The sequence below is a fragment of the Pleurodeles waltl genome, chromosome 9 (assembly GCF_031143425.1).
Source record: "Pleurodeles waltl isolate 20211129_DDA chromosome 9, aPleWal1.hap1.20221129, whole genome shotgun sequence".
In the NCBI taxonomy this organism is placed as follows: Eukaryota; Metazoa; Chordata; class Amphibia; order Caudata; family Salamandridae; genus Pleurodeles; species Pleurodeles waltl.
This window is the reverse complement of record NC_090448.1, coordinates 1,188,757,621-1,188,774,706: the sequence shown is the minus strand read 5'-3', so window position 1 is coordinate 1,188,774,706 and position 17,086 is coordinate 1,188,757,621. Positions and strand designations below refer to the sequence as shown.

General features: G+C 47.9%; 1 protein-coding gene across 1 annotated transcript in view; it reads right to left on the bottom strand.

Annotated features, from left to right (window-relative positions):
* TTC6 (tetratricopeptide repeat domain 6) overlaps positions 1-17,086 on the bottom strand; it is a 475,627-nt gene that overhangs the window by 249,682 nt on the left and 208,859 nt on the right. Inside the window, exons 15-16 of the mRNA XM_069207716.1 lie at positions 6,606-6,781; positions 1,973-2,109 (exon numbers count right to left, since the gene is read on the bottom strand). Coding sequence (XP_069063817.1) covers positions 1,973-2,109; positions 6,606-6,781 — 313 coding nt within the window. The remainder of the gene's footprint in view (positions 1-1,972; positions 2,110-6,605; positions 6,782-17,086) is intronic.

Sequence of the window (17,086 nt, the reverse complement as noted above, 5' to 3'; positions counted from 1 at the left end):
TGTGCTTAACCTCATTTAAAATGTATGTCTGTAATCCCCACTTGATGCATACGATCTACCACCATCTACCAACCCCTCATGTAATGTATGCCATCTACAATCATCTACCAACCCCTCATCCAATGTACACCATCTATCATCATATCCCAACTCCTTATCTAATGTACATTGTCTAACTCAGCTCCCAACCCCTCATCTAATGTACACAATCATCTCCCAAACTCCCATCTAATATACACGATCATCTCCCAACCCCTCAATCTAATGTACACGATCATCTCCCGACCCCTCGTCTAATGTACACGACCTACCATCACCTCTAACCCTCTTGTCTAATGTACACAATCTACCAGCATCTCCCAGCCCCTCATCGACTGTACACAATCATCTCCCAACCCCTCATCGAATGTACACAATCATCTCCCAAACCCTCATCGAATGTACATGATCATCTCCCAACCCCTCATCGAATGTACACGATCATCTCCCTACCCCTCATCTAATGTACACAATCTACCATCATCTCTCAACCCCTCATCTAATGTGCACGATCATCTAACCAACCCGTCATCTAATGTGCACGATCATCTCCCAACCCCTCATCTAATGCGCAGGATCTACCATCATCTCCCAACCCCTCATCTAATGTGCAGGATCTACCATCATCTCCCAACCCCTCATCTAATGTACACAATCATCTCCCAAGCTCTCATCTAGTATACACAATCATCTCCCAAACCCTCATCTAATGTGCACGATCATCTCCCAACCCCTCATCTAATGTGCACGATCTACCATCATCCCCCTACCCCTCATATAATGTGCACGATCTACCATCATCCCCCTACCCCTCATCTAATGTGCACGATCATCTCCCAACCCCTCATCTAATGTGCACGATCATCTCCCAACCCCTCATCTAATGTGCACGATCATCTCCCAACCCCTCATCTAATGTGCACGATCTACCATCATCCCCCTACCCCTCATCTAATGTGCACGATCATCTCCCAACCCCTCATCTAATGTGCAGGATCTACCATCATCTCCCAACCCCTCATCTAATGTACACAATCATCTCCCAAGCTCTCATCTAGTATACACAATCATCTCCCAACCCCTCATCTAATGTGCACGATCATCTTCCAACCCCTCATCTAATGTGCACGATCTACCATCATCCCCCTACCCCTCATCTAATGTGCACGATCATCTCCCAACCCCTCATCTAATGTGCACGATCATCTCCCAACCCCTCATCTAATGTGCACGATCATCTCCCAACCCCTCATCTAATGTGCACGATCTACCATCATCCCCCTACCCCTCATCTAATGTGCACGATCATCTCCCAATCCCTCATCTCATGTGCAGGATCTACCATCATCCCCCTACCCCTCATCTAATATACACGATCATCTCCCTGCCCCTCATCTAATGTGCACGATCATCTCCCAACCCCTCATTTAATGTACTGCTCTCTGCTGCTTTACAGCTAGGTTTGTGCTATGTGAATATCAAAATCTACATAAGAAACATTTCAAATTGCAAATCAAAGAAAAAAATCAACTGAGAGATAAGAAAAATATGAGACCCTGAAAACTAAGAACATCTTTTGTCTAGATTCTCTCGATTGACTTATGGAAGCAAAAACTGAAAAGGTGCCAGTGGACGGGACTCAAGAGAGAGATTAAAGGGAAAAACAATCTGAATACCGGCACAACTAACAGAAAATACTGCAGACTCGCGACTTAGTGGAAGGATCCATCTTGGGAGCCACTATTACCGATAAGTAACTGACATGCCTGGTCCACAGTGACCGGTGCCACAGGTAGGTAACTGACAGGCTGGCTCAGAGTGACCACTTTTAGACGTAGCCCACTGACATCTATACTCCTGGAGAACGGATGGGCAATCTTAGGCTCTTTTCCAACTCCATCCTCCCTCCTCCCCACCGTAGCTGCGCAGAGACCTTGCTTGTGCGTCGTTGGGGTTCTGCTTAAGAAGTGCACTGAAGTCCAAGATTGCGGCATTCCAGTTGGCATTCTCAAACTGGTGCAGTCCGTGCTTCATCATAGCCTCTGTCCTTTGAGGTTTGTAGAGGAAACTCTGTGAATTGAAAGGTGTAAGGGTTACTAGTTCACTCAGAAGATAATGCTAGAGGGTCTCACTCATTGCGCGTGGTAAAGCATGAAACAACACATCCAATGGAAAAGAGTCTGATTCCACAGGGCACAGAAAGTGTCCAGTTTAATAGGGGGAGTGTCAGACCACACTGGGGGGGGGGGACAGGGCAGAGAGGGTTGCTTGGGCCAGCACCCCGTTGGTTGGCAGCACTTGCTTCTCGTATCCTGGGGCCCTTCCTACCATGGCTCTGTGAACTGGGCCAACTACACTCTTGCACCCTTGGCTCTCAGGGAGCCGAGGGCGAGCAGTCAAAGGCTTCTCAAAGGCTCAGAACTCAACAGTCAAGCAACAGACGCAATAACTGTAGCAAGGTGGCAGTATTATGTGGTATGACTGGGGTCTTACCATGTAATACTAGCACGTTACCCAGTAGTGCCTCTCGGGTTCACAGCAGTAAACCTTAGCTTAGTCCTGGTAGTGTGGCAAAGAGCAGTCAGGCTACTCAGAGGAACAGGTGCAAAGCATTTCCCAGCATGAACTTGGACGATAAGTAAATGACACGACTCGAAGGAAATCTGACACCAATTTAGAAAGATAAAGCAGATTTTTATATACATTTAGACATCAAAACAAACTTTTTAAGTTACACACAACCGGAGTTATAAATTTTGAAGCTTTGGAAAATGGGTTTTTTACTGTTTAAATCGCTCCCATTGAAGTCAACTGAAATATGCGGGTTAGGTATATAATCCCATGGGGGTGTATAATTTCACTGGGGAGAGTCTAGTGTATGATTTAATGGAGGCGGGGGTACATGTGATCAGAGGAAGAGGTTAGACACAGACAGGAACGTCACAAGGGTTTACAGGGAGGAAGAGAACACGAGATTACAGTGACAAGTGGAATCGTGCCCTCAAATAGACAGGAGTTAATGCTCAGACATGTACAGGGCTCATGCTCCAAGAGTAAAGGCCTATAATTTCACTGATGAGGAAGGATTATAATGCCACAAAGACAGACAATGGTTATTCTCGCAAGGAAAGAAAAAGAGTTTAGAACACATAGAGACAGAGATGAGAGCTGGGAGAGCTCTTTAGACACGGAGATTAGAGGGCCTTGCGGCTGCCTTTCAAAATATAAACGTACAGGACAGCGCCAAAAGGTGACGGCCAACCGTTTAAAGTTCTGCAAAGTTATGAAGGGGAGGCTCTACGGGCTGATGCAGAACACAGGTAGATGAAGCTGGGTCATGGCAAAGGGGTGGAAACCACCTTGGCATTGCCATCTATGTCAAGAATTTTACACACAGAGGCCGGGAAGCATGTGTGGCACGGTGGCTAGATGGGTATTAGTGCAGCAGGAAGCCCCTTCCGTAGCCACGAAAGAAGCAAAAGACAGATTGAGGGCAAAGGGGGGGGGGCTGCCACGAGGCCCAAGGAGATGGCTGTAGCCCAAAAGTCTTTAAAGCACTCTAGCGCCGAATCTGCCTTGTCTCCAAAGAGACAGATGCCATCAAAGGGCATGTTCAAAAGGGAAGCTTGGATGTCCCCCAAAAAGTCAGCCATCCCAAGCAAGGCGTAGCGCCTCAGGGCCATTGTCATGGAAACCACTCTGCCAAGCGAGTTGGTCGTGTCAAGTCTGCAACGAATTGTGAACATTGCTGCACCCTTCCCGTCAGTAGCAGCCTCAGAGAGTACAGCCCAGGCCTCCTCTGAAACCTGTGGCAGCACGTGTGCAACCGTGTCCCACTGAGTGTGGGAATAATGCTCCAAAAGGCATGCAGTGTTCACGGGCTGCAGCGCCAGGTTGGCAGAAGAAAATATCTTCCTCCTAAGTAAGTCCAGCCTCTGGGATTCCCTATCCGAGGAGCGGTAGGGAAAGTGCCTTCAGAAGTTGAAGTTTGGACTACCAAGCTCTCAGAGGTATAGTGCTGCATGAGGAAGGATGGGTCCCCAGGTGTGGGGCGATGGCGGTGGGCAATCGTCCTATTCACAGGAGCCCCTGTGCAGGGTTTGGACCAGATACCCAAAAGGAGGTCTGTGAGGGCGTCACTGAACAGAAGGAGGGGTTTGGATGTGGAGACTCCCGGTTGCATCATCTCTGTCAAGAGATTAGTCTTGACTGCCACAAAGGGTAGCTGAAGGTCTAGGACTTCTGCCGCCCTCTCAATCACCATTGTGTAGGAAGCTCCCTCCTCCGTAGCCACAGTTGGGGGAGAAAGCACACCAGTATCTGGAGAGGTATCCAGTCCACTGGCTTCACCCTGAACCTCATGCCAGTCCATTTCTTCCTCAAAGGGTTAGTATTCTAAAGGATCCAGCAACCCCTCCCAGTCTTCCACGAGGGCTAGCCCAATGGAATAGGGCTCAGGCTCTGATCTCGGAGGTAAAGCTCCTGCTGGCATCAGAGACAGGGATGGCAATGAAGTTGGCGATGCTGGTGGGTGCCAAGAGCACTGGCACTGGCACCCGAAAAGGTCAAGATGGTACAACTGGTGCAGGTCTGCATCCAAGACTGGATCCTTGGGGGCCCATCAGTGTCAGGGCCAAGTCATCGGCACAGAACCCAATGGGGCCCCCTTCGACCCTGTGAGGCCTGAAGGAGCGTCAGCCGGGCCAGACTGTCTAAAAATGAGGCACATGGCCTGACAGAACTCCTTAAGTTGGGCAGGTGTCACTCTAGCTCCTGGAAAGTCGGGGAGGTGCGGAGTCGGCCCAGGCTCTGAGGAACAAGGCCTTGAACATCAACGCTCCCTCCTCACATCTGCCAACGGACAAGGAAAAGTTAAAGACCGCTTTTTACTTCTTACTCTTATTCTTGTGCCTCGACTTACTTGATAGTCCCGAGGACTTGGATTGGGACAAAGATGACTTCAGGTTCTGCGACCGGTCCCTGGACTTTCTCCTTGACCAGGACCTCGACCTGCGCAGTTGCATGCAGGGCCGCCCTCAACTTTAGGGACCGCTTCCTCAAAGGCTTCAGATGCATGGCCAGCCAATCGGAGCATAACACCACAGACAGACAAGGAGCGGACCGTCATCAACATCAGCCAATAGCAGGCTCCACAGGATTCAAAATCAGTCTTACGTGACAATATCTCAACACACCAGGAGTCAAAACCTCAAAAATCGTTGCCAAAAAGTCGAAAAAGCCCAGGCAAAAACTGATTGAGGGGTATCTCTTCTCTCAGATCAGCACTGGCTGGCACTGAAAGACAAAAAACTGATACCAGCATGCCTGGGTGGCACCTAGAAAGGGACTGTAATGTCAATTCCGGTATTGATGACGGCGACAACAGACGCAGAGCCTATCGATGACAGCTACCGGCATGCAGGGGTATTGCTCACTAAAAATCTTCCCCATCCAGTCAGGGGAGAATTCAAAGGTAAGGAATCAAAGGTGTGGAATCTGCAGCTAGAAGTCTCTATCAGATATATGATGCCGACAGCAGGGGGTTAATCAAGATAGGGTGGGGCGCCACCTGCGTGTGTTATTGTCCGTGGCCCAATGAGCTTGCTCCGGTGCTCATTTGTTTGACAGCCTCAGTAGTGTGTGATGCCATCAGGAAGGGGTAATTTAGGGTTGAAGGAACAGAAGCCCAACCTGAGCAGGAGTATGTACTGAGGTTCATTATTACCTATACCAACGTAACTATTGTGAGCATCAATAAGGGGGGAGCCCACGTGTATGTCTGTGGGCAGCGTGTTCTGAGAGTCACACTTATTTGGCCTGGTGTGAGTGACACCACCATGGGGGGGACCACCTATTCGTTTAAGAGCATAATGAGCGTGGTATTAGTTGGGCGTATGTGCTCGGCAGTGATATATGCCACCATCTGTAAGGGGGGAATCTCACCTGTGCGTCTGTGGGTAGAGGTGCACTTTGATGGTCACATTTATCTGGCCTCCTGTGTTACGTGCCACCATCAGGAAGGTGGAAGCCCACCTGCATGTTTGTGGGTAGAAGGAGCACTTTGTGCACTACACCACCATCAGGAAGAGGAGTGGGGAGCCACGTGCATCTATGGGTGGAAGGCACACATTCTCATGGTCATACCTACTTATCCTGCTGTGATACACCCCTCCCTTAGGATGGTGGGGCAGCTGTGCCTAGTTGTCTAGGAGTAGAACGAGCATTCTCTCACATTATTACTTATGTGTATCATTATGATATACACCACCATCAAGAGGGGAGAGCTAAAGTGTCTGCAAATGGAAGGAAGAAGCAAGCTTTCAGGGTCATACTCATCTGCCCTGCTGTCATGTATGCCACCATCAGGAAGGGGAGGGGGTGCCTGTGCACCTATGGACAAAAGAAACTCTGAGGGTAACCATTATCTGCCCAGTTATGACGCCGCACCATGGAGAAAGGGGTGGGACTCTACCTGTGCGTCAATGGCTAGAAGGAGCACACTCTGAAGGTCATACTTATCTGCCAAGCTGTGATGTATGCCACAATTAGGAACAGTAGGAGCCCACCTGCGCATAGTCGTCCATGGCCAGAATGAGTTCGCCCCTGCGCTCGTACATCTCGGCGCGGCTGTAATATATATCACCGTCCTCCGGTCGGCACTTGAGGGCTTGAGAGTAGTTGATGATGGCCAGTGTGATGTCCCCTTGGCTCTTGCAGACTTCTGCTTTGGACAGATAGGCGTCTGAAACCCAGAAAAGGTAAAAATGAGACTTTGACGCTACTGGTCTCCCTCTTGGATCACTTAGATAAGTGGTACAAAGTCAATAACAAGGTCTGCAAATGCAAGTCTCACACCTGAAATGTTACTGACGTAAGGGAACAATGCCAGATATTACAGTGACTCCTAGGCAGGGCTGAGAGTGCTCCTGACGTGACGTAGCTCAGCGGAAATGGACTACTGAGGTCTGATCAGGATTACAAACCTTATGCAATTTAAATATATATGCAATGAGTGTAACTCAACTTTCTCCTCCTGGTCAGAGGCGGGAGTATTACTGAAGTAACACAGAACAAGGATTAGGAAAACAAGACCTGGTCTAACACGGACTCCTGTTGTCCTGAGGTGGGAGTACTGCTGAAGTAACATGTAACTGGGCTGAGAAAACAAGACCTATTCTAACACTGTTTCCTGCTGATTAGAGGTAGGAGTACTGCTGAAGTAACAGAGAACAAGGGCTGAGAAAACAATACCTGGTCCAACACTGACTACTGGTGCCCTGAGGTTGGAGTACTGCTGGGGTAACACAGAACCAGGGCTGAGAAAACAAGACCTGGTCTAATGCTGACTCCTCTTGATTAGAGGTGGAAGTACTGCTGAAGTAACACGGATCAAGGACTAGGAAAACAAGACCTGGTCTAACACGGACCCCTGTTGTCCTGAGGTGGGAGTACTGGTGAAGTAAAACACAGAACAAGGGCTGAGAAAACAAGATCCGGACTAACACTAATTCCTGATGTCCTGAGGTGGAAGTACTTCTGAAGTAAAACACAGACCAAGGGCTGAGAAAACAAGACCTGGTCTAATGCTGATTCCTCCTAGTTAGAGGTGGGAGTATTGCTGAAGTAACACAGAACAAGAGCTTGGAAAACACAAACTGGTCAAACAATGACTCCTCCTGTGAGAGGTGGGAATACTACTGAAGTAACTAAACAAGCGCTGAGAAAACAAGATCCAGACTAACACTGACTCCTGGTGTTCTGAGGAGGGAGTACTGCTGAAGTAATGTAGAACAGGGGCTGAGAAAACCAGACCTGGTCTAACAAAGACTCCTACTTTCCTGAGGTGGGAGTATTGCTGAAGTAACACAGAACAAGGACTCAGAAAACAAGATCTGGTCTAACACTGACTCCTGCTGGCCTGAGGTGGGAGTACTGCTGACGTAACAAAGAACAAGGTCTGGGAAATCAGGACCTCTTCTAACACTGACTACTGGTGTCCTGAGGTTGGAGAACTGCTGGGGTAACACAGACCAAGGGCTGAGAAAACAAGACCTGGTCTAATGCTGACTCCTCCTGGTTAGAGGTGGACGTACTGCTTGTAGGAGGCTGGACTGGCTTGTAGTGAGTACCAAGGGGTACTTGCACCTTGCACCAGGCCCAGTTATCCCTTATTAGTGTATAGGGTGTCTAGCAGCTTAGGCTGATAGATAATGGTAGCTTAGCAGAGCAGCTTAGGCTGAACTAGGAGACGTGTGAAGCTACTACAGTACCACTTAGTGTAATATGCACAATATCATAAGAAAACACAATACACAGTTATACTAAAAATAAAGGTACTTTATTTTTATGGCAATATGCCAAAGTATCTTAGAGTGTACCCTCAGTGAGAGGATAGGAAATATACACAAGATATATATACACAATAGCAAAAATATGCAGTATAGTCTTAGAAAACAGTGCAAACAATGTATAGTTACAATAGGATGCAATGGGGAAACATAGGGATAGGGGCAACACAAACCATATACTCCAAAAGTGGAATGCGAACCACGAATGGACCCCAAACCTATGTGACCTTGTAGAGGGTCGCTGGGACTATTAGAAAATAGTGAGAGTTAGAAAAATAACCCTCCCCAAGACCCTGAAAAGTGAGTGCAAAGTGCACTAAAGTTCCCCTAAGGACAAAGAAGTCGTGTTAGAGGAATAATGCAGGAAAGACACAAACCAACAATGCAACAACTGTGGATTTCCAATCTAGGGTACCTGTGGAACAAGGGGACCAAGTCCGAAAGTCACAAGCAAGTCGGAGATGAGCAGATGCCCAGGAAATGCCAGCTGCGGGTGCAAAGAAGCTTCTACTGGACAGAAGAAGCTGAGGTTTCTGCAGGAACGAAAAGGGCTAGAGACTTCCCCTTTGGTGGACGGATCCCTCTCACCGTGGAGAGTCGTGCAGAAGTGTTTTACCACCGAAAGAACGCCAACAAGCCTTGCTAGCTGCAAATCGTGCGGTTAGCGTTTTTGGACGCTGCTGTGGCCCTGGAGGGACCAGGAGGTCGCAAATTGGACCAGGAGAGAGAGGGGACGTCGAGCAAGACAAGGAGCCCTCTTAGCAGTAGGGAGCACCCGGAGAAGTGCCAGAAACAGGCACTACGAGGATGCGTGAAACGGTGCTCACCCGAAGTTACACAAAGGAGTCCCACGTCGCCGAAGACCAACTTAGAAAGTCGTGCAATGCAGGTGAGAGTGCCGTGGACCCAGGCTTGGCTGTGCACAAAGGATTTCCGCCGGAAGTGCACAGGGGCCGGAGTAGCTGCAAAAGTCGCGGTTCCCAGCAATGCAGTCTAGCGAGGTGAGGCAAGGACTTACCTCCACCAAACTTGGACTGAAGAGTCACTGGACTGTGGGGGTCACTTGGACAGAGTTGCTGGATTCGAGGGACCTCGCTCGTCGTGCTGAGAGGAGACCCAAGGGACCGGTAATGCAGCTTTTTGGTGCCTGCGGTTGAAGGGGGAAGATTCCGTCGACCCACGGGAGATTTCTTCGGAGCTTCTAGTGCAGAGAGGAGGCAGACTACCCTCACAGCATGCACCACCAGGAAAACAGTCGAGAAGGCGGCAGGATCAGCGTTACAGAGTTGCAGTAGTCGTCTTTGCTACTATGTTGCAGTTTTGCAGGCTTCCAGCGCGGTCAGCAGTCGATTCCTTGGTAGAAGGTGAAGAGAGAGATGCAGAGGAACTCGGCTGAGTCTTGCATTCGTTATCTAAAGTTTCTGACGTCACCTGGTGGCACTGGCCACTCAGAGCAGTCCAGTGTGCCAGCAGCACCTCTGTTTCCAAGATGGCAGAGGTCTGGAGCACACTGGAGGAGCTCTGGACACCTCCCAGGGGATGTGCAGGTCAGAGGAGTGGTCACTCCCCTTTCCTTTGTCCAGTTTCGCGCCAGAGCAGGGCTAAGGGGTCCCCTGAACCGGTGTAGACTGGCTTATGCAGAATTGGGCACATCTGTGCCCAAGAAAGCATTTCCAGAGGCTGGGGGAGGCTACTCCTCCCCTGCCTTCACACCATTTTCCAAAGGGAGAGGGTGTAACACCCTCTCTCAGAGGAAGTCCTTTGTTCTGCCATCCTGGGCCAGGCCTGGCTGGACCCCAGGAGGGCAGATGCCTGTCTGAGGGGTTGGCAGCAGCAGCAGCTGCAGTGAAACCCCAGGAAGGGCAGTTTGGCAGTACCAGGGTCTGTGCTACAGACCACTGGGATCATGGGATTGTGCCAACTATGCCAGGATGGCATAGAGGGGGCAATTCCATGATCATAGACATGTTACATGGCCATATTCGGAGTTACCATTGTGAAGCTACATATAGGTAGTGACCTATATGTAGTGCACGCGTGTAATGGTGTCCCCGCACTCACAAAGTCAGGGAAATTGGCCCTGAACAATGTGGGGGCACCTTGGCTAGTGCCAGGGTGCCCTCACACTAAGTAACTTTGCACCTAACCTTTACCAGGTAAAGGTTAGACATATAGGTGACTTATAAGTTACTTAAGTGCAGTGTAAAATGGCTGTGAAATAACGTGGACGTTATTTCACTCAGGCTGCAGTGGCAGGCCTGTGTAAGAATTGTCAGAGCTCCCTATGGGTGGCAAAAGAAATGCTGCAGCCCATAGGGATCTCCTGGAACCCCAATACCCTGGGTACCTCAGTACCATATACTAGGGAATTATAAGGGTGTTCCAGTGAGCCAATGTAAATTGGTAAAATTAGTCACTAGCCTGTTAGTGACAATTTGGAAAGAAATGAGAGAGCATAACCACTGAGGTTCTGATTAGCAGAGCCTCAGTGAGACAGTTAGTCACTACACAGGTAACACATTCAGGCACACTTATGAGCACTGGGGCCCTGGGTTACCAGGGTCCCAGTGACACATACAACTAAAACAACATATATACAGTGAAAAATGGGGGTAACATGCCAGGCAAGATGGTACTTTCCTACACAACCCCCCCCCCCCCCCCCAAACGAAGGACAATAAGACTAGCCATGACCTGATGAGTCTTCATTGTCTAAGTGGAAATATCTGGAGAGTCCATCTGCATTGGAGTGGCTACTCCCAGGTCTATGTTCCACTGTATAGTCCATTCCCTGTAGGGATATGGACCACCTCAACAATTTAGGATTTTCACCTTTCATTTGTTTTAGCCAAAGTAGAGGTTTGTGGTCTGTCTGAACAATGAAGTGAGTGCCAAACAGGTATGGCCTCAACTTCTTCAGAGCCCAGACCACAGCAAAGGCCTCCCTCTCAATGGCAGACCAACGCTTTTCTCTAGGGGTCAACCTCCTACTAATAAAAGCAACAGGTTAATCCTGGCCCTCAGAATTAAGTTGTGATAGGACTGCCCCTACTCCTAATTCAGATGCATCAGTTTGGACATAGAATTTTTTAGAGTAACAAGGGCTTTTCAGGACAGGTGCAGAGCACATGGCCTGCTTCAGCTCCTCAAAAGCTTTCTGACAGTTTGCTGTCCATAATACCTTTTTAGGCATTTTCTTGGATGTGAGGTCATTAAGAGGGGCTGCAATGGAGCCATAGTTCTTAATGAACCTCCTGTGATACCCAGTGAGGCCTAGGAAGGCTCTCACCTGAGTCTGAGTGGTAGGGGGAACCCCATCAATAATTGTTTGGATTTTCCCCTGAAGTGGTGCAATCTGTTCCCCACCAACAAGGTGTCCCAGATAAACCACCTTACCCTGCCCTATCTGGCACTTTGAAGCGTTGATAGTGAGGCCTGCCTTTTGCAGGGCCTCCAAAACTTTCCATAGGTGGACCAGGTGATCATCCCAGCTGGAGCTAAAGACAGCTATATCGTCCAAATATGCTGCACTGAAAGCCTCCAGCCCTTGCAGGACTGTGTTCACCAACCTCTGAAAAGTGGCAGGTGCATTTTTCAATCCAAAAGGCATTACAGTGAACTGGTAATGGCCTCCAATGGTTGAAAATGCAGTTTTAGGTTTAGCATCTTCTGACAATTTGATCTGCCAATACCCTGCAGTCAAATCAAAAGTGCTTAGATACTTGGCAGATGCCAGTGTATCTATGAGCTCATCTGCCCTGGGTATAGAGTGAGCATCAGTTTTGGTTACCAGGTTGAGACCTCTATAGTCTACACAAAACCGCATTTCCTTCTTTCCATCTTTGGAATGGGGTTTTGGTACAAGTACCACAGGAGAAGCCCATGGACTTTCAGAGTGCTCAACCACTCCTAGTTCTAACATTTTCTGCACCTCTTGCTTTATGCAGTCCCTGACATGGTCAGGCTGCCTATAGATCTTACTTTTGACAGGTAAACTGTCTCCAGTATCTATAGTGTGCTCACACCAAGAAGTGGTACCTGGCACAGTAGAGAAGAGTTCAGAGAATTGATCTAGGAGATTTATGCAATGGTCTTTCTGCTCAGCAGTAAGACAATCAGCCAAAACTACACCTTCCACAAGAGCATCTTGCTCTGTGGAAGAGAAGAGATCAGGTAGAGGATCACTGTCTTCTTCCTGTCCCTCATCAGTTGCCATGAGCAGGGTGAGATCAGCCCTGTCATAGTAGGGTTTCAGGCGATTGACATGGAGCACCCTAAGGGGACTCCTGGCAGTGCCTAAGTCAACTAAATAGGTGACTTCTCCCTTTTTTTCAACAATTGTGTGGGGACCACTCCATTTATCTTGGAGTGCTCTTGGGGCCACAGGCTCCAAGACTGACACTTTCTGCCCTGGTTGGTACTGAACCAAAACAGCCTTCTGATCATGCCATTGCTTCTGGAGCTCTTGGCTGGCCTGAAGGTTTTTGCTGGCCTTTTTCATGTACTCAGCCATCCTTGATCTGAGGCCAAGTACATAGTCCACAATATCTTGCTTAGGAGCTTTTAAAGGTTGTTCCCAACCCTCCTTTACAAGTGTGAGTGGACCCCTAACAGGGTGTCCAAAAAGAAGTTCAAAGGGGCTGAAGCCCACTCCTTTCTGGGGTACCTCCCTGTAGGCAAAAAGGAGGCATGGTAGAAGGATATCCCATCTCCTGCGGAGTTTTTCAGGGAGGCCCATAATCATGCCTTTGAGAGTTTTATTAAATCTCTCTACCAGTCCATTTGTTTGTGGATGATAGGGTGTAGTGAACTTATAAGTCACACCACACTCCTTCCACATGGCCTTTAAGTATGCAGACATGAAATTGCTTCCTCTGTCTGATACTACTTCCTTTGGGAAGCCCACCCTGGAAAATATTCCCAGGAGGGCATTTGCCACTGCAGGTGCTGTAGTGGTCCTTAAAGGAATAGCTTCAGGGTATCTTGTGGCATGGTCCACTACCACCAAGATAAACCTATTGCCTGAAGCAGTAGGAGGGTCAAGGGGGCCAACTATGTCAACCCCTACCCTTTCAAAGGGAACCCCAACCACAGGCAGTGGGATAAGGGGTGCCTTTGGGGGGCCACCTGTCTTGCCACTGGCTTGACAGGTTTCACAGGACTTACAAAATTCCTTTGTGTCCTCAGACATCCTAGGCCAATGAAACAAGGGAACAAGTCTGTCCCAAGTTTTCATTTGTCCCAAGGTGTCCAGCTAGGGGAATGTCGTGAGCAAGAGTTAGGAGGAACTTTCTGTACTCCTGAGGGATCACTAATCTCCTGGCAGCTCCAGGTTTAGGATCCCTTGCCTCAGTGTACAAGAGATTGTCCTCCCAGTAAACTCTGTGAGAGTCACTAACATCCCCATTAGCCTGTTTGACAGCTTGCTGTCTCAGACCCTCTAATGTGGGACAGGATTGCTGTGTCACACTCAGCTCCTCCCTGGCAGGCCCCCCTTTACCCAAAAGCTCAGCAGTGTCTGCTTCAAGCTCCTCTGGTGTAGGTTCTGCACAGGGAGGGAATTCTTCTTCCTCAGAAGTTGAATCCACTGTAGAGGGAGGGATAGTAGGAAGTGGCTTGCTTCTACTAGCCCTAGCTTTAGGAAGCACTTGGTCCATTGTTCCAGGATCCAAGCTTCCCTGTCCTTTTTGCTTTTTGGCCTGAGCCCTTGTCAAAGCAAAAATATGCCCTGGGATGCCCAGCATTGCTGCATGGGCCTCCAACTCCACATCTGACCAAGCTGATGTCTCCAAATCATTTCCTAGTAGACAGTCTACAGGTAAATCTGTGGCTACCACAACTTTCTTTGGACCAGTAACCCCCCCCCCCCAGTTGAGATTAACAACAGCCATGGGGTGGCTAAGTGTGTTGTTGTGAGCATCGGTTACTTGGTACTGGTGACCAAGTAGGTGTTGTTCAGGGTGGACCAGTTTCTCTATGACCATAGTCACACTGGCACCAGTGTCCCTGTAGGCCTGAACCTCAACACCATTTATTAGGGGTAGTTGCTTGTACTTATCCATATTAAGGGGACAAGCAACTAAGGTGGCTAAATCAATAGCCCCCTCAGAGACTAACACAGCCTCTGTGGCCTCCCTAACAAGGCCAACCCCAACTAAGTTACCAATAGTGAGCCCAGCTACTCCCTTGGATTGGCTATTAGTAGGTTTGCTCCCACCACCACTGCTATTAGTAGGGACACTAGGTGTAGCAGTAGGGGTTGTAGTGGTAGGAGGCTTGGTGCTTTTCTTTGGACAACTGGGATCTGTTGTCCAATGGCCTTTTACTTTACATAAATAGCACCATGGTTTCTTTTCTTTGTTTTGATTAAAGGAGGATTTGGGCCCACCACCCCCATCAGAGTGTTTTTGTGGGCCTGATGAAGACTCATTTTTAGATTTGTCCCCACCCTTGTCAGAAGACTTACCATCCTTCTTTTTGTTGCCATCTTTGTCACCCCCTGTATGAACTTTTCTGTTCACCCTTGTTCTGACCCATTTGTCTGCCTTCTTTCCCAATTCTTGGGGAGAGGTCAGATCAGAGTCCACCAAGTACTGGTGCAACAAATCAGACACACAATTATTAAGAATATGCTCTCTCAGGATCAAGTTATACAGGCTGTCATAATCAGTAACTTTACTGCCATGTAACCACCCCTCCAAGGCCTTCACTGAATGGTCAATGAAATCAACCCAGTCTGGTGAAGACTCCTTTTTGGTCTCTCTGAACTTTATCCTGTACTGTTCAGTGGTTAAGCCAAAACCATCCAGGAGTGCATTCTTAATAACTGTAAAATTATTGGCATCACTTTCTTTCACAGTAAGGAGCCTATCCCTACCTTTTCCACTAAATGATAGCCATAGGATAGCAGCCCACTGCCTTTGAGGGACATCCTGTACCACACAGGCCCTCTCAAGTGCAGCAAACCACTTGTTAATGTCATCCCCCTCCTTATAAGGGGGAACTATCTTATGCAGATTCCTGGAATCATGCTCTTTTGCAGGATGACTATGGGGAATACTGCTGCTGCCACCATGGGTTTCTAAACCCAGTTTCTGTCTCTCCTTCTCTACTTCTAAAGTCTGTCTATCCAAATCCAGCTGTTGCTTCTTGAGCTTCAGTCTGGTTTGTTCCACTCTCAATCTATTGAGCTCCCTTTCTAACAATCTGTCATCAGGGTGGGTGGTAGGGACATGCCTTGAAAAAGAAGTATGGTGAGAATGGACAGAAGGAGACCTGTCCCTTACAGAGGGCACCCTAACAGCTTGGCTGACAGTGTAATGTGAGAGCACATCATCTGTATGATGTGACTCCACCTCAGTACCAACTATGCTAGACTGTCTTGTAATGGGAAGGCTGAGAAGTTTCTTTCCTGAACCTTTACCTGGGGGAGTCCCTGGATCAGATTGGGAACCATTAGCTACTTTTTCAACAGATATAGGGCACTTTTAGCCTTATCTTGTTCTCTAAGCATGTTAAGTAACAATTCCAAGGAAGGATTCTTCCCTACACTCAAACCTCTTTCTACACAGAGACTCCTTGCTCCTTTCCAGCTAAGGTGGTCATATGCAAGTTTGGACAGATCAACATTTTGGCCTGTGCCAGACATTTTTAGAAAGAGTTAAAGTGATAGAAAAAGGATAAAAAAGTTTTCAGAACTTTTAGAAAGACAGAAAAAAACTTTTTAAACTTTTTAGAACTTTTTAGAAAGTTAGAAGTACTTTTCAGCACTTAGAAAAGAGTGAAAAGAGGAAATGCAAAACTTTTTGGCTATGTGTATATACACTGAACTTGTTTTGTATATTTTTCTCTTATGAAAAGTACAATGACAAGAGTGGTAAGTAGTCTCAAAGCACTTATCCCACCGCTGCACAACCAATGTAGGAGGCTGGACTGGCTTGTAGTGAGTACCAAGGGGTACTTGCACCTTGCACCAGGCCCAGTTATCCCTTATTAGTGTATAGGGTGTCTAGCAGCTTAGGCTGATAGATAATGGTAGCTTAGCAGAGCAGCTTAGGCTGAACTAGGAGACGTGTGAAGCTACTACAGTACCACTTAGTGTCATATGCACAATATCATAAGAAAACACAATACACAGTTATACTAAAAATAAAGGTACTTTATTTTTATGACAATATGCCAAAGTATCTTAGAGTGTACCCTCAGTGAGAGGATAGGAAATATACACAAGATATATATACACAATAGCAAAAATATGCAGTATAATCTTAGAAAACAGTGCAAACAATGTATAGTTACAATAGGATGCAATGGGGACACATAGGGTTAGGGGCAACACAAACCATATACTCCAAAAGTGGAATGCGAACCACGAATGGACCCCAAACCTATGTGACCTTGTGGAGGGTCGCTGGGACTATTAGAAAATAGTGAGAGTTAGAAAAATAACCCTCCCCAAGACCCTGAAAAGTGAGTGCAAAGTGCACTAAAGTTTCCCTAAGGACAAAGAAGTCGTGTTAGAGGAATAATGCAGGAAAGACACAAACCAACAATGCAACAACGATGGATTTCCAATCTAGGGTACCTGTGGAACAAGGGGACCAGGTCCAAAAGTCACAAGCAAGTCGGAGATGGGCATATGCCCAGGAAATGCCAGCTGTGGGTGCAAAGAAGCTTCTACTGGACAGAAGAAGCAGAGG